This window comes from Carcharhinus amblyrhynchos, chromosome 12, assembly GCF_965287045.1.
Source record: "Carcharhinus amblyrhynchos chromosome 12, sCarAmb.v2.hapA, whole genome shotgun sequence".
NCBI classification, from domain to species: domain Eukaryota; kingdom Metazoa; phylum Chordata; class Chondrichthyes; order Carcharhiniformes; family Carcharhinidae; genus Carcharhinus; species Carcharhinus amblyrhynchos.
In genome coordinates, this window is record NC_137335.1 from 78,615,277 (window position 1) to 78,642,095 (window position 26,819).

The 26,819-nt window shown below is 40.8% G+C and overlaps 2 protein-coding genes across 3 annotated transcripts in view; one reads left to right on the forward strand and one right to left on the reverse strand.

Annotated features, from left to right (window-relative positions):
* Positions 1 to 222: 222 nt before the first annotated feature.
* arv1 (ARV1 fatty acid homeostasis modulator) lies at positions 223 to 8,770 on the reverse strand. Its single transcript, XM_080200796.1, has 5 exons — positions 8,519 to 8,770; positions 5,382 to 5,501; positions 4,812 to 4,965; positions 2,611 to 2,835; positions 223 to 993 (listed from the first exon to the last, which is right to left on the reverse strand). The coding sequence occupies exons 1-5, from the start codon at positions 8,612 to 8,614 to the stop codon at positions 869 to 871; spliced, it is 720 nt and encodes a 239-aa protein (XP_080056922.1). The 5' UTR covers positions 8,615 to 8,770; the 3' UTR covers positions 223 to 868.
* A 138-nt stretch (positions 8,771 to 8,908) lies between these two features.
* Positions 8,909 to 26,819, forward strand: part of ttc13 (tetratricopeptide repeat domain 13) — a 55,859-nt gene continuing 37,948 nt past the window's right edge. For both annotated transcript variants that reach the window (XM_080200797.1, XM_080200798.1), the window contains exons 1-4: positions 8,909 to 9,099; positions 20,492 to 20,586; positions 22,793 to 22,868; positions 26,382 to 26,452. In XM_080200797.1, the coding sequence (XP_080056923.1) occupies positions 8,910 to 9,099; positions 20,492 to 20,586; positions 22,793 to 22,868; positions 26,382 to 26,452 (432 nt within the window). In that variant the 5' untranslated portion in view covers position 8,909. The remainder of the gene's footprint in view (positions 9,100 to 20,491; positions 20,587 to 22,792; positions 22,869 to 26,381; positions 26,453 to 26,819) is intronic.

The following is a 26,819-nucleotide window of genomic DNA, read 5'->3' on the forward strand; positions in this document are numbered from 1 at the left end:
TCAAAATCATGGAACTTGCTCCTTACATCACAAGAATTTGCAGCAGTTCAAGCAGGTGCTTATTAGCACCTTCTCAAGGATAATTAAGGACTATCAACAAATGCAGGCCTTGCCAGCAATTTAAAAATTACTTAAGAAATGTGATGATATCACACTTATTTCAATTATTGTTAACTAAGATAAACATATAAGAAAACAATAAAAATTCAATAGCAGCAGTGGTCAATGTTATTTCAGTGGCAGAGCAGACTAAACACCTTTATTGGAATAATTCAGAAGTTACCCAGTTGAGTTTACAACAAACTAATGGATTGCACTGCAGATCTTACTGAGATGAAGCTGCTCTATTTTAAAGTTGTCCTTTCTGGTAAATACATCTGGCAAAGTAGTAACATGTTTTTTTTTCAGTATGCATTTGAATAATTATTGTATTGCCATATAATAATTTAAGTACAAAAACTACAACAGAATATTTAAGATTCATAATCTTGTTAGAAATAAACAATAGATAGCTAAAATTGTTACAGCAGCTGTCAGAGTGGGAAAAACCTTACTATTTTGTACAAAAAGCCATATGATTCTTCAGAATCTGAATTTTATCTTCACACAATGTCTGCCTGTTCTGTCCATGATATGCATGAAGTCATTGAATATGATTTTGACCATAAATAGGTTACATGTGATTGATGGATACAGATTTTGAAATTTATATTTGATTGCCTTTATGATCAGAAAGGCATCTTACAATCTTGCCTATTTACTTGTTGCTGTTAAAATCTCTCAGGAGCTTATTGTGGAAAGTGTGCAAACCATAAAAGTTTTTCAGCTAGAATAACGTCAGATGGTTCAAGAGCCTGTATGTGTGCCCTTAGGTATTTGCAACATATGATGTGCTCAATTTGAGCTGTTGAAAGATGAAGGCTATAAACTGCTCCACCATCCATCCAACGAAAATAACAGACAATGCAAACCTCCTGCTGCTATTCAGTGCCACTGTAAGAGAAAACAAACCATTAGAGTACATTAAAATAAACACGGAAAAGGAATATAACTATGTAAAAAACGGAATGTTTATTTTTACATTGATCCTTGAACTGAAAAAAAACAGGATTTTAATTATTTGTGAAGGTCCCATGAAATTTCTAATTGGCAGTGTGTGTCTAGAGATTGGAGGCTCAACACAATAACAGTGCAGAAAGGAAAATAAAACTAAAAGATGGTGCACTGTTATTGTGGGAAGGGGATGAAGATAAAAATTAGCTGTTCACAAGAGAAACATTGAACTTGGCATATATATTGCATCTTTCACAACCTAATGTCCCAAAGTCAGCGGGTATCAGTGAGCCAAGGCTGAATACAGGAAAAAAAATGAAGTAACTACACAAATTTCAGCTTAATAGACAAATAAATGAAATTGGGGAAAAAGGTGTTGAGTTTCGCAGAGATAAACCAGAGAACAATTTCTAACAGAGCAGCAATTGTGCTGATTATTTAAACATTAACACAATGTAGTCAGAATAACAGATCAGAGTTCAGCCACGTTTAATATCCTAAGAACATCTGCGTTGTGTATATTTTTTGAGGAGAAGGGCTATCTATGGAGGTTGCAATTGTGCCACTTTGTGACCAATAAGGAGTTAAGGCTCCTTGATGCCTTTGGTCAAAAGATGCCTTAATGTTGAGGGCACTCAGCTCTTTTGAATGATCCTGGCGGAACCCAAACTGAGCGTGCGCAAGCTGGTTACTGCTGAGTAAATGCTGCTTGATGGCACTTTTGATGACCTCCTTTCACCACTTTCCTGACGAGGCAGTAATTGGTCAGGTTGGATTTGTCCTGATTGTTGTGTATAGGACATACCTGGGCAATTTTCCACAATGCTGGGGAGATGCCAATGTTATAGCTAATACTTGAAGACAGTAAGTACAAAATATTTTAAAGAAAAACTCAAGTTCTTTGTCCTTTGTGCGCAGACAGGGATAGAATACATTTTCTAACCATTAAAACTGCAACTCAGAAGAAGGTGCCACAATCTAACCTGACCTAGAGAGAATGACTGATAAAAATCTGATTTCTGCACAAAATGACTGACTTCTCAGAGATTTTCACAGTAACTTCATTGCGGTGCGAATGTAAGTCTACTTGAGATACTAATAAATAAACTTTTCAATCATGAATATTCATAATTAAAAAGAAACCTGCAGCATTTCCACTTAGCTTTCAGCGATGGAAGCTATCAGATAGCTGTTCCTGAAAACCACAAACTATTTTACAGCAAATACAAACTACTCGTCACAATTTTGAATTAACAGTAAACATGACTTTTGTACATAAATTAAATTTACCACATTCAGAATCTCTCTGAAAAAAATTGATCAGGGAGGTGGATAAGTCATATGGATCTTATTACACACAAACCACTACTGCTTTCATGTCAATTGCCTTCTTTCATTGCAAATGTAAAACAAAAATGTCGGTAGATAGATTTATCACCAATTTAAGCTAGTTATGGAAACTTACTTTTACATTGCAAACTCACAGAATGAAACACAGTTAACAAAGAAGATTACAACTTTAATATCGCTAGTTAATTGATATAATGAGCAGATTACCTCTGACAGCTTGTGCATTTGATGCAAGAACAAAGAATTTGATGAGGTTAATGTATAATGGTGAGTAGTCATGTTCCCAGATCACAGCTGGAATGACAAGGAGCTTCCCGTAACCAGACAATAATAAAGCTATTAGCAAGGTGTTGCGATTTGATTTTTTCTGGATGAAATCATCTTTTGTTAACCACAAGAAAAAAAACGCCCCACTCAGGAATCCTGCCAGCTCTAGAAATAAAACAAAAAACATATTTGCCTTTTTTTTTGCAGGATTGTTACAACTGTACTCTTTTTTTTAAACTTTAATTCATATGCTGCTTTTAACATTAAACATACCAGACTGCGTGACAGGTGCATTAGCAAATTAAAGTTCAACACAGAGCCACAAAAGGTGTTAGGTCAGGGGACCAAAAGAAGAGATAGTTTTTCAGGAGTGTCTTAAAGGAGGTAGAGAAGCTGAGAGGTTAAGGGAGAGAATTCCAGAGCTGAGGGCCAACGTGGCTGAAGGCACATGTTGGAGTGATTAAAATTTAGGATGCACAAGTGGCCAGATTCACAATTAAGCAGGGATCTCAGAATGTTGTGGGATTGGTGGAGGTTACAGAAATAAGGAGGGACACTGATGAAAGGATTTGAAAACAGAGAAGAGAATTTGAAAATCAATTTGGACTGGAATCAATATAAGCCAGTGAGTACAGGGGTAAGGGGTAAAAGCAACTTGATGCATTAAGATACAGGGAGGAAGTTTATTTTTAGGTGATTTCAGGTTTATGGAGAATGGAAGGTAAGATGCTGACCATGAGAGCTTTGGAATTTAAGTCTAGAGGCAACCAAGACATGGATGAAGCTTTCAACTGATGAGCTGAAGCAGGAGCAGAGATAGTCAACACTATGGAAGTAGATGTAGGTAGCACTAAACATGGACTGGATTTGTGGTTGGAAGCTTGGCATCAAACAAAATACCAAGATTTCGAATGGTCTGGATGAGGGATAGAATTAGTGACTAAGGAATGAAGTTTGTGGCAACGACTGAAGACAATGAGTTAAATCATCCCAATATTTTGTGGGAGGAAAGTTATACTCATCTGGTATTGGATATCAGAAAAACAGAGATAAATCAGATGGTGGAGGAGTCCAGCAATGTGTTGGTGAGGTAGAGCTAAAGGTCATCAATGTGTGATGTTTTTGGATAATGTCAGCAACAGACAGCATGTAAATTAGAGTTTGGGTAGGGCTCCAGAGGTAACAGTGAGGGAAGGGAGCAGGAAGAGAAGCCACAGATGATTACCTGGTATGGTTAAATAATTGAACAAGTGAGTCACAACTCATACAAGGCATAACCGTTGACTCAATTAAGTTTTTGAAAGTTGTCTCATCCTCATTCTAATTATCTGGTAATCTGAATTTTTGAGAACATTCCCATTTTAAATTATTTACATAACTTGATTTATGTAGTCTAATAGCTTAGGTGGCACGGTGGTTAGCTCTGCTTCTTCATAGTGTCAGGGACCTGAGTTCAATTCCAGCCTTGGGCGACTCTCTTGTGGAGTGTGCATGTTCTCAATGTATCTGTCTGGGTTTCTTCCCACAATCTGAAGATGTGCAGATTAGGTGATCAGTCATAGTAAATGTATGGCGTTATGGAAATAGGACAGGGGTTGGCATGGGCAAGTTGCTTTCAGAAAGTCGGCGTAGACTTGATGGGCCAAATGCACTGCACTGTAAAGAATCAATGGAATTCAAGTTGGTAGGCAATTTTATTAGCTTTTTTTCCTTTCTAGTCCACTTGCTTTCCCCCAGGTCACATTAACTACAGTAATCTGCATTTCATGTTTGTAACAATGTTGCTTAAAGTCCATTTTCTGTCACCAATTGAAGCAGGAACTTTCTTGTAGCATCCTGGAAAAGCCTTTGTGGCATTCAAAAGCATGCAGGATCAAATGTAAATCTTCTACTGGGGGTGGGTGGGACAATGTAAATGATGAAAAGGGGTCAAACAGAAAGAGAGTTGAAGATAGCACAATCTGTTTCAATCAAAGTAGCCTTTATTTTATGAAACATGAACAAAGTTCACATATGTATTATATTTCCTCAACAGGGCTATGAGACAAACAGATTCCTTCCAGTTCAAATGACATTCTTTCACTCAAGAAGGATGAGCATTTAAGGTGATTTTCTTATGAAGTAAAACAATGTGATCTTACCCAAACTAGCTAATCCAAACATTTGGTAGAAATCCCACTCTTTGGCATAACGAATTATATCTGTAGGATCAACAGTTTGTTGTGAATCCTGCAGCTGTGACCACCTAAGATATGCTTCACACAACAAGCAGAATATGCACAGCTTCCAATGAATCTGAAGGAAAAGGTTATTAAAAAAACATTGAATTAACCACGCTGATATTTTAAAAGGCTAAAATAAAATAATTATGCATGACTAATTGAAATCCAAGGAAGATGCTGGCGGGCTCTTGATGCCTTTTCACCATACGCTCAAGAGTCAATGCCTTACAGGGGAAAAGATAGAAAATTGAGAGAAGAAATAAAGCAACATTTGATTAGTGTGACCAGAAAGGTGTCCTCATGATAGGGGATTATCACAGTAACTTCACTGCAATGTTAATGTAAGCCTACTTGTGACTAATAAATAAACTTTATCAATTTTACTGGCAAGTGTCAGTCACATTGTGCACAGAGAATACTTATATTATATTTTAAGGTAATTACCAAGGAGTTCATTGTGAAATAATCCTACAATTTAGACATACTTACATTAATCTTGGTATTGAGGATTATATGCCTATAAGCTTGAACTTTACATAAGATTGCATCAATGAGAATTATCACTGGATCATATTCAATATACTTGTCAACAGGTTTCTGGCATGATTTCTGGAAGTAAAAGTTAAAATTATTTTTCAGAACCACTGATAATTAATTGTTATACTATTAAGTTAATATTTACATATTTATAAGCCTTAGCACCACTATGACCCTAGGTCTATAATGTCATTGTATAATCATGAAAAAAAAATTGATGAAATGTTTTGCAAACTTAAGGATGTAAGAAATAGGTGGAGATCATTACTGAAATTAAAAATGTAACATTGTGTGAAATAATGTCAGCAAGGGACACTAAACAACTTATTGCATAAAAGAGAATGGATGTGGACTTTTATGTAACACAGACTGAAGTGTAAATTAAGTGCCACTCTTCCCACCTGGGGGCTAGGAATAAGAACATAAGAAATAGGAGCAGGAGTAGGCCATCTAGCCCTTCGAGCCTGCCCCGCCATTCAATAAGATCATGGCTGATCTGTCGTGGCTCAGTTCCACTTTCCCGCCCTCTCCCCATAACCCTTAATCCCCTCTCTTATCAAGAACCCATCAACCCGCTTCTTAAAAATATTTAGCGAGGCAGCCTCCACCACTTCAACGGGCAGAGAATTCCAGAGATTCACCACCCTTTGAGTGAAGAAGTTCCTCCTCAACTCCGTTCTAAACCGCCTCCCCCTTATCTTGAGGCTGTGCCCCCTAGTCCTACTGTCTTTTTTGAGCGGGAAGAGTCTCTCCACCTCTATCCTATCCATCCCATTCATCATCTTATACGTCTCAATGAGATCTCCCCTCATTCTTCTAAACTCTAACGAGTACAAGCCTAGTTTATTCAGCCTCTCCTCATAGCTCAATCCCCTCAACTCCGGTATCAGCCTAGTAAACCTCCTCTGCACTCCCTCCAGGGCCAAAATATCCTTGCGCAGGTGCGGCGCCCAAAACTGCACACAGTACTCCAGCTGCGGCCTCACCAATGCCCTATACAGCTGCAGCAAGACCTCCCTACTTTTATATTCAATCCCCCTCGCTATGAAGGCCAGCATCCCATTCGCCTTCCTGACCACCTGCTGCACCTGCAAGCTGGGTTTTTGCGACTCATGCACAAGGACCCCAAGGTCCCTCTGCACCGTCGCCTGCTGCAGTTTTTCGCCACGTAAGTAATAATCCTTCCTACCATTATTCCTACCAAAGTGGACCACCTCACACTTGCCAACATTAAATTCCATTTGCCATTTCCTGGCCCATTCGCCCAGCCTATCTAGATCCTTCTGCAGACTCTCCACACCCTCCGCACAATTTGCCTTTCCCCCAATCTTGGTGTCATCAGCAAATTTCGACACCCTGCACTCGGTTCCCTCCTCCAGATCATCTATATAAATGGTAAATAGCTGAGGCCCCAGCACCGACCCCTGGGGCACCCCACTAGTCACCAACCGCCAATCCGAATAGCACCCATTGACCCCCACTCTCTGCCTCCTATTTGACAACCAATCCTCTATCCACGCTAACACCCTACCCCCAACTCCATGTCCCCTGACCTTCTGCAATAACCTCTTGTGAGGTACCTTGTCAAACGCCTTCTGAAAATCCAGAAAGACCACATCCACCGGCTCTCCTCTATCCACTGCCCTAGACACATCCTCATAGAACTCCAGTAAATTTGTCAGACAATGTCTTTTTTCAAAACTATATTCTGCTCCCTTTCCTTTCCTTCTCCTGGGTACTCTATGAAGGGTATGTTTTTGTCTGTATAGTGCGCAAAACACAATACTTTTCATTGTATTCCAACACATGACAATAATAATTTTTTAAAAACTGGCATAAGAGAATTCCACATTATCAGAGGTGCTGATTTTTGGAAACAGAAGATTACCATGCAGTTACAATCAATCAGGAAGATAAATGGCATGCTGATCTTTACTGCAAAGAAATGAGTACAGGAATAAAATGGTCCTACAACAATTGTACAGGATGTTGATGAGACGACGTCTGGAATGGTGTGTGCAGATTTTATCTCCATGTTTAAGGAAAGATATTGGAAACATTGGAAGTGGGTACAGCAAAGGTGCTTTAGAATGGTGCCTGTGATGAATGGATGGAGATGTGTTTAGAGGCTGAGTAAATTGAGCTTAAATTCTCTGGAATTTAGAAAAATGAGAGACGATCACACTGAAAAATACAAGATTCTGAAGGAGCTCAATAAAGTAGACACTGAAAAATTATTTGCCCTAGCCAGGAATCTAACAAAGGGGGACAGTCTCAGGATAAGGAGGAACAATTGGATATATTGGAAAGGTTGAGAGAGATTTGTTAAAAGTATTCAATATCATGAAGGGTCTGGACAAGGTAGCAATTGTTTCCATGATATAAGGACTGAGAGCCTGAGGGCACAGATTTAACACTAATTAGTGAAAGAAGCAGTGGAGACATGAGGAAAAGCTTTTTCATTCTATCAATGGTTAGGATTTGGAATGGACCACCTAATAAGTGTGGTGGAGGCAGATCCATTGACGGTGTCTACACTTCCTGCTGCCTTGGAAAAGCAGTCAGCAGAATCTAGTACTCCACACATCCCAGACATACTCTTTTCCACCTTCTTCTGTCAGAAAAAAGATACAGAAATCTGAAAATATGTACCAACCAGCTCAAGAACAGCTTCTTCCCTGCTGCCATCAGACTTTGAATGTACTTATACATTAATTTGATCTTTCCCTGTATCTTAGCTTATGACTGTGACACCATGTTTTGTACCCACACTTTTCCTTCTCCCCAAAGTACTCTATGAACGGTATGCTTTGTTGGCATAGCGCAAGAAACAATACTTCTCACTGTATCCCAATACGTGACAATAATAAATCAACTCAAGTTCAAAGGAGGTGTACAAAAGAGAATTGGAGTATTTTCTGAAAAGGAAGAATGTGGTGGGGTACATGGAGAAGGCCGGGGGAATAGCATGAGATGAACTGTTCTTTCAATGGGCCAGCATGGCAACGACAGGTCGAACCACCTCTTTCTGCGCTATAACCATTGCGTGCGATTGTCGAGATAGCGCTGAGGGGGCATTCTGAACTTACACAAATGGTTATCTTGATAATACCATGACTGTAATCCCTGTGCAGCTCGGACGCCTCCTCATTACATTCGACGCAGCGATAAACCAGCGTCGCCATTACCAACAAACGGCGGTTTATTTTCAAAGGGGCAAGCGCGAGGCCCAAGCCAGCCGCCCCTCGGCCAGCTGGTCGTCGTTGCCCCAGTTACCAGCTCGCGGCGCTGGGGTCTGGTGTGGTGGTCGCTGGAGAGAGAGAGAGAAAGAGCGTCGTGCACGGCTTGACGGGAGATGTAGTCCTTCCCTCTGATGACGCAACTGGCATCCGTGCCAGAGGAACTACATCTCCCAGAGGGCACCGCGGCCGCATTTCTTCTCCCCACCCCGCCCCCGAACAAGAAGCAGCGCAAAAAAAAATGGCAGCTGCCAGTCAGCGAGTGGCGGCGGCGGCGGTTGTCGCTCAACTTTTATTGTTTTCGTTGTGCCGATCGGCCTGGGCCGAGTACTTTTCTTCCCTCTTGTCCTTTAGCAATAACAACCAGGTACAGAAGCAAGGCTGCGTCACTCAGTCTGAATTTGGAAACTCGGAAGACTTTGTGGAGTGCGGTGAGAGCCTGGACTTTTATTTTTTTTGCCACGTCCTTTTTTTGCCCATTGCGAATTGTTTCTGATTTCCGCATCCGCGGTCAGGACAGGTAGCTGCTAAGTCACTGTGGAGATTGGGTCCAAGGCAGGGTTGTGTTGGGTTGCATTTATCGATTTCCTTTCTTAAATATGTATTCTGGATGCCCTGAAGTTTTCAAAAAATGCATAGTGACATTAAGATAAACTGTTTGCAATGTTTTTGTGCACAATGACCAACAGTCTTGACATCTGATTGTTCAAAAAATGTCTGAGTTTAATGCATGCTTTATTCTCTCATTCCTTGCAAGAGCAACAACAGATTTAGCCTTCAATGCAATGAACATGTCAAGGTCTTTCAGGAGACGCTCAATTATAGGAAAAATACGGGAGGTAATCAAAAGTTGAGACATATAGGCTTAGTGCAGGCAACGAGAGAAATTGGAAGCTACAGGGATTGGCGAAGGGAGTTATAGTGAATTCAGATTTTTATGAAAGGGTAAGAAAAGTCAGTTTCGGCTTCAAGGTTCAATTGGAATTCTCTCTCACTTTTTTTTGGCAAGGCAATATTTTAGTTATTCTTCTGTCAATCCCTTGTTTTCACTCCAGGGAGGTGGGTTTGGTGGTGGCTAAATAGTCCAACCCTGGTTCCGCAGACTCTGGCATAGGTTTGGCAGGTTTTGATGGGTGTGGGTGTGTGTGTGGAGGGATGGGATGGGATGCTCTGGATTCTGCACTTTCTTTCCACTGTTTATGCTTGGCCTCCACATAATCCACCCAGTGATGTTGAAGGTGATTAGTACCTTCTCGGATGCTGCTACAGTTTGTGCATTCCCACGCATAATATTGTCACGTGTTGATGAGGGTTTTGCATTTATTTAGAGAGGCTTTCAGAGTGTCATTGTAGCATTTCTTCTGTCCTCCTAGTGATCATTTGCCATTGTGGAGCTCGGACTAGAGGGCTTATTTTAGGAGTCTTGTGTTGGGTATGCAGACAATGTCGAGCACGACCAGTGCCTCGGTACTGGGGATGTTGGCCTGGGAGAGGACGCTCATATTGGTATGCCTATCCTGCCATTGGATTTGTAGAATTTTGCAGAGGCACCATTGGTGCTGTCTCTCCAGGGATTTGAGGTGTCTGCTATATATTGTCCATGTTTCTGATGCATATAGGGGCGTGGGAACCATGGCTGCTCTGTAGATCATGAGCTTGGTACTGGATTTGAGGTCTCTGACTTCAAACACACTTCCTCAGGCATCCAAAGATTGCACTGGGGCATTGGAAGTTGATGAGACGGAGTACAGAAAGAGATAGAGAATCTGATTAACTGGTGCAAAGGCAATAATCTCTCCCTCAATGTCAGCAAAACAAAGGAGATAGCCGTTGACTTCAGGAAGCATAGAGGAGAATGTGCCCCAGCCTACATCAACAGGGATGAAGCGGAAATGGTCGAGAGCTTCAAATTTCTAGGTTTCCAGATCACCAACATCCTGTCCTGCTCCCTCCGCACTGACGTTATAGTTAAGAAAGCCCACCAATGCCTCTACTTTCTCAGGAGGCTAAGGAAATTTGGCATGGCCACTATGATTCTCACCAGCTTCTGCAGATGCCCATTAGAAAGCATTCTTCCTGGTTGTATCACAGCTTGGCATGGCTCCTGCTCTGTCTAAGACCACAAGAAATTACAAAAGGTCATGAGCGAAGCCCAGTTCAACACGCAAACCACCCTCCCTTCCATTGATTCTGTCTATACTTCCTGCTGCCTCGGAAAAACAACCAGCATAATCAAGGGCCCCACGCACCTCAGACACACACTCTTCTACCTTCTTCCATCAGGAAAAAGATACAAATGTCTAAGGTCACATACCATTCGACTCAAGAACAGCTTCTTCCCTGCTGCTCTCAGACTTTTGAATGGACCTACTTCATATTAAGTTGATCTTTTTCTACACTCTAGCTATGACTATAACTCTACATTATGCACCCTCTCCTTTCGTTGTCTATGTATGGTATGATTTGTCAGCAGGAAACAATACTTTTCAGATTTTTATTGAATTCAGATGAATCAGATGGGTTTTTGCAACAATCAACATGGTCATCGTTGGATTTTTAAATCAATTTTTTAAACTGAATTCAAATTCCACCATCTACAGTGATGAGATTCGAATCTGGACCCCCAGAGCATTACCCTGTGTAGCTGGATTACTAGTCCAGCGACAATACCACTACGCCACCGCCTCCCCAACAATACTTTTCACTGAATGCTAATACAAGTGACAAACTAAATCAAATTGATGTTGAATTTCATTGTTGTCTTTCTGTGCCAAGAGGAGGTTCCTGAGATATGGGAAATGATCCACATTGTCTGGGGACTCACCATGGATCTTGATGGTCTAGGGGCAGTTTTGTATGGCAGGAACAGGCTGGTAGAGAACCTTTGTTTTCCGGATGCTTAGTCGGAGGTCCATTCTCTCATATGCCTCAATGAATGCGTCGACACTGGTTTGTAGCTCAGCCTCAGAGTGTGCACACAAAAAGAGAGTAGGCTACTTTAGATTTGCTTGTGTATAATGAAGAAGGACTGATAAGGGATTGTGTAGTTAAGGATCCCCAAGGGGGGTAGTGACCACAATATGATAGAATTCCAGGTACAGTTTGAGAATGAACACCATAGATCCATAACTAGTGTCTTCAACCTAAATAAGGGCAATTATGGTATGAGGGAGGCATTGTCTAAGATGAAATGGATAAACAAGCTAAGCTGCAGGTCAGGAGATGGGCACTGGCAGATATTCAAACAGCTGGTGCAAAATGCTTAGCGGGATTAAAAAGAGAGATTCCATGAGAAAGAGGGAAGCTCCATGGATAACAAAGGAGCTCAAGGATAATGTTAAATTACAAAGTAGGATATGCAAAGTGGCAAGGGATAGTGGTGGGCCAGAGGACTGGATCCAGCAGCAAAAAACTAAAAACTCATAAGAAAGGAGAAAATCAACGTTGAGAGAAAACTTGCATGCGGCATAAAAACAAGCAGTAAGAGTTTTTATGGAAATATAAATAGGAAGCAGCAGCTAAGGTAAATGTGGGACCTCGACTAAATGAGGCTGGTGGATTAATAATGGCAAACAAAGAAATGGAGCATAAATAAACATTTTGCATCAGTCTTCATCATGAATGATATTGCACATGTCCCTAAGATATCAAATGGGCTGATTTCAAACAACATGCTAGAACTTATAAAAATCCGAATTACAAGAGATAGAGAATTAAAGAATCTCAAAGGGCTAAAGGTAGGTAAGTTGCCAGGACCTGATGAACTGCATGTTAGGATTTTAATGGAAGTGGCTTCAGAGATAGCGGACCCATTGATTGAAAATTTTCGTAACTCGCTAAATTTGGGAAGGTACCAAAAGATTGGAAAACAGATTGGACTCCCTTGTTCAAAAAGGGAGAAAGACAGAAGATAGGAAAGTATAGGTCAGTTAGTTTAACATCTATTATTGGCAAGATGCTGGAGTCACTATTCAAGGAGGAAATAGCTAATCATTTAGGAAAGCAGAATATAATCAAACCTAGTCAACATGGTTTTATGAAAGTTAAATCGTGTTTGACAAATTTGCTTCAATTCTTTGAGGATGTAATAGGGAGAGTAGATAGAGGGGAACCTGTAGATGTAGTGTATTTAGATTTCCAAAAGGCATTTGACAAGGTGCCATGTAAGAGACTACTGCATAAAGTAAAAGTCCATTGAATTGGAGGAAGCATGAGTTGAAAACTGGCTGTCACGTAGAAAACAGAGAGTTGGAATAAATGGATCCTTTTAAGAATGGAAAGATGAAACTCATGGCGTACTGCAGGGGCTAGTTCTTGGCCCACAATTATTTACCTTAATGACCTGAAAGAAGAAACAGAATATAAGGTTTCCAAATTTGCCATTGAAACGAAGATGGATGGAAGGGCATGCTGTGATGAGGATATTATGACTGCATAGGATATAGATAGATTGGGTGACTGGGTGAAAACCTGGCAAATGGAGTTTAATGTGGGGAAGTGTGAGGTCATGCACTTCGGCAGGAGAAATCAAAAGGTAGAGTATTATCTAAATGGAGAGAGACTGCAGGTGAATGAAGTACAGAGGGATCTAGCTGGTCTATTGCATGAATGGAGTGGCGAGTAGTGTGTTGCGGGATGGTGTCGAAGGCATTTGCATCGTAGGCTGTGTCGTGGTTGAGGAGGTCCTTGAAGTGCTGTCTCCAGCAGGCATTGACTGCCTCTCCGTCTTTGAGTGCCTGTCCAATTATGGCTCTGTGGGGTGGGCCCCTGGGTATTTGGACCACAGTTGGTTTAATTGCGTTGAAGAAGCCATGCAAGTTGTTGTTGTTGGCAAGTTGCTCACCAGTTGCTTTTGAGGTCATGGGTTCTTTGCTGCACCTTGGCCTTCAGTTGCCTGTAGGCTAGCTTTAGGCATGTATTAGAGTTTGAAGGCTTGTATTTTGTCCCAAATGGTAAATTAGTCTCCAGTGTCTTGTTAGAAGACAAGTGACTGTCATTAGTGTACTGAAAACGTAACTGTTTGTAAATATTGTCTGTCATGTGGAGAGCATAGCAGCTGTTTGCCAATTTTATTTATTTCCTGCGTCGTGAAGGATTAATATTAACTGATACCACCTGTTTGGTGGCATCTATTTTAAAAAGGCACCAGATCTATGGAAAATTTTTCGCAAACTATTTATCATTTGTACAATGTTGATTAATGTTGGAAAACATCAAATTCAATTATTATATTGTTTTGAAAGTGATGCAGCTCCTTTATGCAAATTCACAGTTGCCAAAGGAAAGGAATTGCTGGCTCTAGCTTATTCTCATGGAACGTTATTTTCTTAGCCATTTTCTCAGGAGTGCAGTTTCACTCTGCTGTTTCTCTATTTCTGTGTGTGTGACTGCCAGGTGTTGATAGGTCAGTTGTGCAAGTTCACCGGAAAACCAAGAGGAGTGGGAATTCAGACCTTCTCTAATCTGAAAAGCTGAGTGAAAACTGAAAGACGTGCCGGTTGGGTGCATTGGTCATGCTAAATCCTCCCTCAGTGTACCCAAACAGACACCGGAGTGTGGCGACTAGGGATTTTCACAGTAATTTCATTGCCATATAAGCCTACTTTTGACACAAATAAATAAACATAAAATTAGGAGTTGCCCTATGCTACTGGAGAAAGACATGGGAAGTTTTTGAAAGGTTTATTTCCTCCTTGCTACACTTTTGATTTTACTTCCTACATCTGACTGAAAATGGATATGCAAGAATAACAAGGATTTACTCTTCACCTAACTCCCCGACAAAGAGCGCTCTGTTGTCCACTTCAAATTTATACCATGATGATTTTGAATGTAGCCCTGTTAGCATTTGTAGCCCAATCCTAATTGCCTGGGTGTAGTAAGTCTTGGAAAGGTTTCATCTCAATGTTGTGAGATGAATCTGTGGCAAAAAGACAGGGGGTGAAGGTTCAATCAGAAGCCACCTTGACACTGGGCCCCTAGAGAACATATTAAACTGCATTTGTTGTAGTCTAATTATTAGCTTAATTGGAGGGTGGGGAACTAGTTAAATGGTCTGTTTGGAGTTGATGTGGTTCTTATCTAACTTGTCCACTGATGGGAGAGTGTAACAAACCTAATCATCTGTTGTAGATTCAGTTGAGTATGAGTTGAGTTGGGCATAGGTGGTATTTATTTGACCAGTCATTATTGGCACATCAGTGGAACCTGGAAGAGTCGAATAGTCACTGAATTCTCCTTGTTGAGTTCTTGCCTGCCAAAAGAATGAGAAACAGGAGTAGGCCATCTGGCCCCTTGAGCATGCTCTGCCACTCAATAAGATCATGGCTGATCTTTTTGTGAAGTCAGCTCCACTTATCTGCCCGCTCACCATAACCCTTAATTCCTTGCTGTTCAAAAATGTATCTATCCTTGCCTTAAAAACATTCAATGAGGTAGCCTCAACTGCTTCAATATGCAGGGAATTCCACAGATTCACAACCTTTTGTGTGAAGAAGTCCCTCCTCAACTTAGTCCTAAATCTGCTTCCCCTTATTTTGAGGCCATGCCCCCCTAGTTCTGAGTTCCCTGCCAGCGGAAACAACTTCCCTCCTTCTATCTTATCTATTCCCTTCGTAATTTGAAATGTTTCTACAAGATCTCCTGTCATTCTTCCGAATTCCAATGAGTATAGCCCCAGTCTACTCAGTCTCTCCTAATAAGCCAACCCTCTCAATTCTGGAATCAACCTAGTGAATCTCCTCTGCACCCTCTCCAGTGTCAGTATATCCTTTCTCAGCTGAGGAGACAAAAAGTGTACACAGTATTCCAGGAGTGGCCTCACCAGTGCCTTATACAGCTGTAACATAACCTCGCTGTTTTTAAACTCCATTCCTCTAGCAACGAAGGACAAAATTCCATTTGCCTTCTTAATTACCTGCTGCACCTGCAAACCAACTTCTTGTGATTCTTGCACAAGGACACCCAGGTCCCTCTGCACAGCAGCATGCTGCAATTTTTTACCATTTAAATAATATTCCATTTTGCTGTTATTTGTACCAAAATGGATGACCTCACATTTACCAACATTGTACTCCATTTGCCAGACCCTTGCCCACTCACTTACATTATCTATATCCCTTTGCAGACTTTCAGAATCCTCTGCACTCATCTTAGTGTCATCTGTGAATTTTGACACAGTAGACTTGGTCTCAGCTCCAAATCATCTATGTAAATCGTAAACAAGTCATCCAGTCATCCTCTTGTGATTGGCTGGATAATTAGCAGGAAGTTTGCCAAATGCTCTATGATAGCAAGCTGTCTAATCTTCAGCACCACTGCTGCAAATATTTGAGGATCCCTGAGCGCTGACTTTTAGTAACTGTATCTAAAATCCCCAGACGTGGAAAAGGGTTTATTGTTACAATCTCAGTTGAAACCAGTAAAAAATAAAAATCTGAAATCCCAGTTATTTATAAAGAGAATGAAGTCACAAAATTCCACAGTAAAGTAGAAGACTTTTTACTAAACAAGCATCAAACAAAGCAAACATTAAATACAGTCTTGGATAACCATCTACAACTCTAACATATGTTGATGCTGCACATTTTGATGCTTGGTTTTAAGACATGAGTTCATGGGAAATTGTGCTCACTCACAAACTATAAATTACACGTTAAATTGCAGATGCACCTAATGCAGATCTTACAAATTGGCTGCGCACTCCATTAAGCATCAATCTCAGTCATAAAAGTGTCTTCCTCTTGAAGAATTTCAATTCTTCACCTTCTTGGATTTAGCTTGATTCCCAACAGCAGCAGCACAATCAACCTGAGTTCCATGGGCACCATCTTCACCAAAAATGGTACACATCTGCAGGACCTCAATCTGATGGCATAGATCCACCAATGTTATGTTAGGGTAACTGAGACAGCTCTAACCATTATGTATTTACTTATTCTCAGCTTCTGAATATAGCCTGTTCAGCTTGCCTGTACTTTGCTTATGGATTCATCAATATTTACTGAGCTTGGATTGATCTGTGTCCTTTTGTATGATATTCTGTCTGGTTCAATCTCCCTGGAAGTTTTTGGTTTTCAATCACTGTTTCAATTTTTGTTTTTTGAAAGGGTCAGGTTTCTTTCTCTGTTTCCCTTTTTTCTGTTGGGGTCTTTCTCAAAATATCTACAAGTTTAAAACCACAGATTCTATCCAAATGTAATATTTCCAAGTTGCAGGTAACACAGAGCAAAGTGGGAATGGGTGTTGAAGTTTGAAGTTTATTTATTATTGTCACAAATAGATTTACTTTAATACTGCAATGAAGTTATTGTGAAAATCCCCTCCACCACAATCCAGTGCCTGTTTGGGTGCACTGTGGGAGAATTTAACATGGCCAATCCACCTAACCAGCGCACTTTGTGGACTGTGGGAGGAAACCGGAGCACCCAGAGGAAACCCACGCAGATACAGGGAAAACGTGCAAACTCCACACATTGACCCAAGCCAGGAATCAAATCCAGGTCCCTGGCACTGTGAGGCAGCAGTGCTAACCACTGTGCTACTGCGTTGCCATGTTGCGACGAAGATACAAAGTTGCATCAGAGAATTTGGACAAATTTAGTGGGCAGGATTTTATGGCCTCATTTGGGCGAGATTGGAAATTCCTGCCCGAGGTCAATGGAGATTTCCGTTGTCGGACCCTCACCTGCACTAATTCCCTGGTGGATGAGGTGGTAGATTTCCAGCCAGTGAGTCTGAGCAAGAACATGGAAGATGGAATATAATAAGTTCAAGTTTATTTATTAGTGTCACAACTGGGCTTACATTAACACTGCAGTGAAGTTACTGAAAATCCCCTAGTTGCCACACTCTGGTGCCTGTTCAGGTACACTCAGTGAGAATTTAACATGGCCAATATACTGAACCAGCACATTTTTAAGACTGTGGGAGGAAACTGGAGAACCTGGAGGAAACCCATGCAGACATGAGGAGAACATGCACAGACAGTGACTGAAGCCAGGAATCTAACCTGGGGCTCTGGCGCTGTGAGGCAGCAGTGCTAAAGCAGTGGAAAACTGAGAAGTTATCCACTTTGGAAGGAGAAACAAATGTGCAGAGTATTTCTTAAATGATGAGAGAATTGGAAGCGTAGATATGCAAAGGGACCTTTGTGCCCTTGTCAATAAGTTACTAAAGGCCGACATGCTGCTGTATCAAGCAATTGGGAAGATTAATGGCATGTTAGCATTTATTACAAGGATTGAATACAAGAGTAGTGAAGTCTTGCTTTAATTATATTCAAATGTTTCACTCAGAGGGTTGATAATATTTGGAATTCTCTACCTCAGGGGCTGTGGAAGTTCAATCATTGAGCATGTTTAAACTAAAGATTGATGTTTCGGCATCCGTCAATGATGTTAAAGGATAACAGAATAGTTTGAAAAAAGGCATTGAAATGGATGATATGCCATGAAAGTATTGAATGGCAGGGCAGGCTTGTTCTTTTTTGTCACAAGTAGGCTTACAGTCACACTTCAATGAAGTTACAGTGATAATCCCCTAGTTGCCACCCTCCGGCACCTGTTCGGATACACTGAGGGAGCATTTATTATGGGCAATCCGTCTAACCTGTACATTTTTGGATTGTGGGAGGAAACCGGAGCACCCAGAGGAACCTCACACAGACGTGGGGAGAGTGTGCAAACTCCACACAGACAGTGACCCAAGCCGGGAATCAAACCTGGGTCCCTGGCGCTGTGAGGCAACAGTACTAATCACTGTGCTACCATGCTGCCCCTTGATGGGCTGAACTGCCTACTCCTATATTCCTATCGCCGTATTGACAATGAAAAGGCAGACACACACCAGATGCCTGCAAGGATTTTTCAGTAGTTTGGAAATTTTTTGGTTCTGATAATGCCTATATTTCGTCAAACTTTTGGCAGTCCAGAAACAACTGTATATCAATCTATCTTCAAACCTGTAGTTCTGTATTCTTTAAGTCTCACCCTGGGAAATGAACATAAAATCTAAGAAGGCACTCCTAATGGATTTACTGTACTTTCAGCGGAGACATTAACTCTTCTCTGTCACTTGTCCACAGGTGGAAGAGTCTTTGAGTTCTCCTTGGTGGTCTGACTAATATTTATTCTTCAGCCAGCAAATTATCCAGCGGTTTGTTGCACCTGCTGTGTGTAAATTGGCTGCCACACTTCTTTCATTCCAACAAGGGTCACACTTGGATTTCATGAGGCTACAAAGTGTGCTGTTATAATTTTCAACCTTAGATCAACGTCAAGTACTTTTGAGTACTGGACAAATACATGAATTGGAGGGATATGGTCCCTGGAAGGGTAGGGGTTTTTGGTTCAGTTGAATAGCATTGTCGGTGGAGGCTTGAAGGGCCGAAGGGCCTGTTCCTGTGCTGTAATTTTCTTTGTTCTTTAGTGAAACTTTCTATGACACGGTTCAGCCTCAAATAATATATTGTGTCCAATTCTGGGCACTGTAGTGTAGGATGAATGTGAAGGCACTTATGAGAATGTAATGAAAAAAATATGAAAATCATTCCAGGGATAAGAGACTTCAAGTTACATGGATAGATTGGAAAAGCTAGCTGTTTTACTTGGCAAACAGAGAGTTGAGAGGAGATCAAAGCATTGTGAACCAAAGGCTACAGATTTAAGGTGATTGGCAGAAGCACCAGAGGTGACTTTTTTACACAGCATGTGATTAGGATTGGGAATACGTTGCCTGAAAATGGGATGAAGGCAGATTTAATCATGGCTTTCAAAGGGAATTAGTTAACTATCTTGAGAAAATATGTAAGGATCCAGTAAATAGGCAAAACATAGGACTAGCTGGATAGCTCATAAAGAGAGTTGGCATGAATATGTTTGGCCAAATGGCCACTATCTGTGCTGTTACCATTCTATCATTACGTGTTACTAATTACACTTTTTTAGTTCATTTGCTGCAATTTCTTTTCACATATGATGTGACAATAAAGTTTTTTCACTTATGGAATGTGGCAATGTATCAATGCAAAATCTTCAGATATAAACAAATATATTTAAATCTTAATGCCTATTCTTTTCAAATGTTGTTTAGTGTATGTTCGTTGTTTTGAATATTCAAAATAATATTACTGTGTGCACTTAGCTCATTGCTATACTTCAGAAAAAGATCATTGCATCACTATCATCTTAAGAAAAGATGAAAGAATAAAACAGCTTGAATTGTGCCACAAATTAATTGCTTTGCAATGACATCCATTGTGTAACAACGGTGTCCTATCGGCGGCAATGCAATATTGGTCGAAGAGGGAAACTAGATCTTTCCAGTCTTCAGTTAGTACCACGGGAACTTTAATGTCCACATGAACGATCAGGGACACAAAGGTATTTGCCTAAAGTCTGACAATGAAGCTAGCTGTTAGTCCAGCTATGGGTCCGATCCATGAGCTTTGGTTTCCTTAATAAAATTTGATGTAAATTATCCTGTGTTGGACCTCTGTAATGATTTTTTCTAACAAATTTTTCCATATTTACATAACCACAATTCTATTTTATCATCCCAGTGGTCCTGTGAAGCTTCATTCATCTAAGTAACCCATTGAACAAATAATTAAAATATAGTGGGATTTTAAAAAAACGAAGTTCAAAATGAAAACAGAGAATGTTGGAATTATGCGGCAGATCAGTCAGCGCTCAAAATTAAGACAAATTATGATGTTTCAGTTATGTATCCATCACTGGGCTGAGGTTAAGACTGCAAAAATGAAAAGGAAAAGTGTTAATGTTTTGTGACTCCATGAAAGGATTGTTTTGTGTACTGTTTTAGAATCTTCATTTCTGAATCCTGAAGACACTGACTGCGTGCCCAGTGGAGCTCCACCATGTGAACCAGTACTGTCCCTTGATACAGAAAAAATCCTGGTATGTTGTTCTGTTTATTTTAAAAAGAAAATACTTGGCTAGCACAAATCCATTCATGATTCTGAATCGACTTGTTGTTTTGAAATAAATAATTAATTCAGTCTTGGCTTAAATGCTGGTCAAATTTGTACCTGTAATTTACAACTGCAGTTTAATGAGTCATAAAAGTACCAAATGAAAAGGATTAAGTCAACTGGAGCAGCTCCAGTCATAAAATCTGTTAATTTTGTAACTAACCCTGTATTCAACTAGGTTTCAAAAAGATATGTGCAGCATTGTGTACAGTGAGTATCCGCATTATTCAGACATTTCTTAAGATTTATTTTGTCTTTACTTCAAGAAATTAGAGTTTTCAGGTGTCTAGCATAATTAATTTGGCCTAAATTATAAATGCTTTCTGGGGCATAATATAAAAATGTAATATACCATTGTTCATAATAAATATCGTAGAATCACAGAATGGGTACAATACAGAAGGAGACCATTCAGCATGTCATGTATGTGCTGGCTCTCACATGAGCAATTCACCTGTGTCACCCTACAGCCTTGCAAATTCTTCCTCTTCAGATAAGGATTCAATTCTCTCTTTGAAAGCAGTGACTGAATCTGCCTCCACCACATTTTCAGGCAGTGCATTCAAGATCCTAACCACCGGCTGTGTAAAATACAGAAACAGGACTTTCACCATGAGGCCATTGATTCTTTTGCCAATCAGCTTAAATTGGTATCCTCTTGTCCATGATTCTTCTACCAATGCACAAATGAGAAAAGTTTCTTCCCATCTACCCTGTCCAGGCTTTTCATGATATTGAATACCTCTATCAAATCTTCTCTCAAATCTTCTGCTCTCAGCCCTAGCTTTTGCAATTTATTCACATAAATGAAGTTTCTTATCCCTGGAATAATTCTCATGAACCTTTTCTGCATCTACTGTAATGTGTTCACATCCTTCGTTGGGTGTGGTGCCCAGAATAGAATGTAATTCTCCAGTTGAGGCCAAACCAATAAATTTATCACTATTACCTTGCTTTTGTACTCTATGCTCCTATTTATAAAAATAGAGAATTCTGTATTCTTTTCTAATTTGTGCTCTCAACCTATCCTTCTCCCTTCAATGATTAAGCACATAATCCCTCTGCTCCTACATGCCCTTTAGATTTGTACCCTTTAACTTATATTGCCTTTCCCCATTCTTCTTACCAAAATTAATCCTTTCACACTTCTGTGGATCAAATTTCATCTGTCACTTGTCTGCCCATTCCACCAGCTTGTCTATGGCCTTTTGAAGCTCTACACTATCCTCCTTCATTTGCAATGCTTTCTTGTCACCTGCAAAGTTTGAATTGTGCCTTGTGTGCTAAGTCTAGGTCATGAATGCATATCAAGAAGAGCAGAGGTCCTATTGCAAACCCTGGGGAATTCCATTATAAACTTTCTTCCTGTCAAAAAATGACCAGTCATCACTACTGCTCCTGTCACTCTCCAAGCCCCTGCTGTTACAGTTCTTTTTACTCCGAGGTCACAGGGTTGCTTGAGATTTTTGATGTGATAGCAGAGGGGGTGGATGAGGATAATGCGGTTTGCGTGGTGACTTTCAAATATTGCAATGTGGAGACTGTGCCAGAATTCTAATAGTCTCCAGTTGAACAGAAAGGGCATGTTTTAGTAAATGAAAGATCTCTTTGCTAATATGGCCTGCAGTGGCAGAAATTAAATGCCTCTGCAAAACCACAAGTATTTAACTAACAGAGCAAATTGGTGAACTTCTCCCTCTGGTCTTGCTGTGCTGCTCTTGAGGGGTGTTATTTCACCTTTTTCCACCACTAAGACTCTAAATGATTCATAAGTTATTGCCTCTTGCAAGGAACACCAGGTATTTGATTTTTAAAAAAGTCACAACAGGCGAATGTGGCACCTCTAGAGACCAGGAGTTTGTAGAAAATTAATCAGAACCATTATTTTTCATATTATGGACAGAAGTTGATTCATACAAGGAGGGTTTCATGACTTCAGTGTGATTATATTGAATTTTTTGTGGTGGTGAACACATGTAAAATCAATTACATAATGCAAAGTATCTGGATTGCATTCTTTGAGGATTAATGATGGTGATCTGTGTAGCAATAACTTCTTGAACAATGGAAGCAACATAATTTGTAGTTTCGTGGCATATTCTGCGCCAATGCATTATGTTTCTCAATTTCAGAGTCAAGCTAAAGTATTAGCAGAACAAAAGAGGTTTCCCTTTTCCACGGTCGATGCAAATACAAATGAGGAATTGGGTAGGTATTCATTTGACAGTTGTCGGTGATTTTTAATTTGGATTGTCAAATCAACAAAAAGCCATAATTTTTCTGCAGGGTAAGTATTGTACTGTTGAAAGTTGTATCCCATTTCCAACTGAGGTAATGGTCATAGGAGCTCTGACCTGACAGCCTTCCGTCGGCACCTGCCACTTGTGCGAAGTGCTATGTAAATCCCATAAACCTAATCTAATTATTGCAAGCAGTTCTTGGATGCTATATTTCAGAAATGTCCCATTTGGGATCACTGTGTCGTCATTGGGTAGCTGTATTTGAAGTTGATTATCTGTAAAACATTTAGATAAATGTTGATTATGGGAAAAGTTGTTGCAACTGTGACATGGTTAGAAGAAAAACCTCTTTCTTTTATTGTAATCTCCTGAAAGATAATTCTGTAAGCATAATCCAACCTTTGGTGTGTTTCCAAAAGGACCATTCTTATGTGTGAACCTCGACAGTGAAGCCCTACCATGTCAAAACTGTTTGGCTGTGAGGAGTAGCATGGTAAAAAGTCTGACAACACCAGGTTTTAGTCCAACCTATTTATTTGATAATATACTCACAAGCTTTCGAGGGGACTGCCTCTTCACCTGACGAAGAGGCAGTCCCCTCGAAAGCTTGTGAGTATATTATCAAATAAATAGGTTGGACTAAAACCTGGTGTTGTCAGACTTTTTACTGTGTTTACGCCAGTCCAACGCCGGCATACCCACATCAGGAGTAGCATGGACAGACATGATCCTGATGCACCTCGCGTCCATATCTTTTAGGTTGTTATTAGACGGCGAGCAGGAAGCATTTCCTTTTCTTGACCTGAGCACCAGAGCCTGTTGTTGCTCTAGATCAGTAGCCAGCATAGGATAAGGGTTGTACTTGGAGCTTTCTGTTTTATATTGCATAATGTGGACTGGGGGAGCGTGTTGGAAGGTAAGTCTGCTGAGGAGCAGTGGAGGATCTTTAAGGAGATCTTTCTTGGTGCTCAGCAGAAATTTATTCCGATGGTCAAAAAGGACTGTAGGAGGAGAGGTAATAAGCCGTGGATAACGAAGGAGGTGAAGGAAAATGTTAAACTAAAAGCAGAGGCGTTTAGAGTAGCTAAGAGTAGTGGGCGAGAAGAGGATTGGGAGAGGTTTAAACGTCAACAAGGATTGACAAAGAAGTTGATAAAGAAGGGTAGGAGAAACTATGAAGCTGGGCTAGCGCTTAATATAAAAAAGGATAGCAAGAGTTTTTATAAATATATAAAAAGGAAGAGGCTGGCTAGTGTGAACGTTGGACCCTTAGAGGATGCGAAGGGGGACTTAGTGGTAGGGAATGGGGATATGGCTGAGGTCTTGAACAACTTTTTTGTTTCGGTCTTCACGGATGAGGATGTGAATAATTTGTCGGGTGTTAGAGATGGAAAAGTGGTAGGACTGGAGGGTCTGAATGACATTACTGTTGCTAGAGAGGCGGTGCTCGACAGACTGGAGGGCTGATTGTGGACAAGTCGCCAGGACCGGATGGAATGCATCCGAGGGTTCTGAAAGAAATGGCGGAGGTGATAGTGGATGCCTTGGTGGTTATTTTCCAGACGTCGCTGGATTCCGGGGAAGTGCCGGAAGATTGGAAAACGGCTAATGTTACGCCGTTGTTTAAGAAGGGTGCCAGGCAAAAGGCAGGGAGTTATAGGCCGGTTAGTTTAACGCCTGTTGTAGGTAAAATGTTAGAATCTGTCATCAAGGAGGAAATAGCGAGGCATCTTGAGGGGAATTGCTTGATAGAGCAGACGCAGCACGGTTTCGTTAAAGGGAAGTCGTGCCTGACAAATTTACTGGAGTTCTATGAGGATGTGTCTAGGGCGGTGGATAGAGGAGAGCCGATGGATGTGGTCTTCCTTGATTTTCAGAAGGCGTTTGACAAGGTACCTCACAAGAGGTTATTGCAGAAGGTCAGGGGACATGGAGTTGGGGATAGGGTGTTAGCGTGGATAGAGGACTGGTTGTCAAATAGGAGGCAGAGAGTGGGGGTCAATGGGTGCTATTCGGATTGGCGGTTGGTGACTAGTGGAGTGCCCCAGGGGTCAGTGCTGGGGCCTCAGCTATTTACCATTTATATAGATGATCTGGAGGAGGGAACCGAGTGTATGGTGTCAAAATTTGCTGATGACACCAAGATTGGTGGAACGACAAATTGTGCGGAGGGTGTGGAGAGTCTACAGAAGGATCTAGATAGGCTGGGCGAATGGGCCAGGAGCTGGCAAATGGAATTTAATGTTGGCAAGTGTGAGGTGGTCCACTTTGGTAGGAATAATGGTAGGAAGGATTATTACGTGGCGAAAAACTGCAGCAGGCGACGGTGCAGAGGGACCTCGGGGTCCTTGTGCATGAGTCGCAAAAACCCAGCTTGCAGGTGCAGCAGGTGGTCAGGAAGGCGAATGGGATGCTGGCCTTCATAGCGAGGGGGATTGAATATAAAAGTAGGGAGGTCTTGCTGCGGCTGTATAGGGCATTGGTGAGGCCGCAGCTGGAGTACTGTGTGCAGTTTTGGGCGCCGTACTTACGCAAGGATATTTTGGCCTTGGAGGGAGTGCAGAGGAGGTTTACTAGGCTGATGCCGGAGTTGAGGGGGTTGAACTATGAGGAGAGGCTGAATAAACTAGGCTTGTACTCGTTAGAGTTTAGAAGAATGAGGGGAGATCTCATTGAGACGTATAAGATGATGAATGGGATGGATAGGATAGAGGTGGAGAGACTCTTCCCGCTCAGAAAGGACAGTAGGACTGGAGGGCACAGCCTCAAGATAAAGGAGGGGCGGTTTAGAACGGAGTTGAGGAAGAAGTTCTTCACTCAAAGGGTGGTGAATCTCTGGAATTCTCTGCCCGTTGAAGTGGTGGAGGCTACCTCGCTAAATGTTTTTAAGACGCGGGTTGATGGGTTTTTGATAAGAGAGGGGATTAAGGGTTATGGGGAGAGGGCGGGAATGTGGAACTGAGCCACGACAGATCAGCCATGATCTTATTGAATGGCGGGGCAGGCTCGAGGGGCTAGATGGCCTACTCCTATTTCTTATGTTCTTATTAGATCTGATGGATACAAAAATACTATTGATAAATTTAACTTTGTTTTTGCTGTATCTTTGTTGGTTTTGAATATGATGAGCCCATTGGGGTGCAGAATGCCTGTGCTAAGCTTGGTCATTCCAGAGATGAAATATAGCCGTTGAACTGACCAAATTGCTGAATTTTTCTGTTAGTGACTGTTGCTGCTTTTAATAGTTACTCACTCAGTTATTAACTATCAAGCTGATCTTTAATTTCCATGGGTTAAATCCATCTCCCTCATGGTCTTATTTTCAACTGACCTTTTGATATCATCTGCTTATTTGCTTATAAATTATAAGAAGATGAAACAAAATAAAAATATTTAGAATTTGTTGGAAATAAATTGCAGCATCACTTAGATTTTGAATTATTTTACAAGTTAATGTTAAACCACTTTTGTTTCTCCCCAGCATTTGGCTATGCCTTGATTGGAAACAGCTTGTATGATGAAGCAATAAAACATTTTTCAGCATTGCTGCAAGTATGTACATTTTGTAAAAATTACAACAAAACTGACACATAGCTTTAGCTGTACACTCCTGTGCTCATTATGTGCATGTGTATGCGTGATATGTTTTCTGTACTCAGTAAATGAGTGCCTGTCATCTGAAAAGCATGCTCTGAACATATGGAGACTGCATAGTTGGATATTTATCACTGAGCCAGTACTGAATGTAATATACATTTCACACACATTTTGCTTTGTTTAAGACCTGATGGATTAGATGGAAAATTTCGGACATAGACATTGAATAAATTACCTCTGACAGGATGCATTCCTTTTGAATATATAATTTGATGGTAAAATACAATTTGTGTCAGTCATAATGACATAGGAGATGTAGCAT

Bases quoted from the DNA above. Each gene is read 5' to 3' on its own strand.
- arv1 (XM_080200796.1), bottom strand. From the start codon at position 8,614: ATGGCGACGCTGGTTTATCGCTGCGTCGAATGTAATGAGGAGGCGTCC. The intron at 4,966-5,381 runs GTAAGTATGTCT...CTTTTCCTTCAG, and splicing joins TCCTCAATACCAAGATTAAT to ATTCATTGGAAGCTGTGCAT. The intron at 994-2,610 runs GTAATCTGCTCA...TTTCTCTTACAG, and splicing joins AAATGCACAAGCTGTCAGAG to TGGCACTGAATAGCAGCAGG.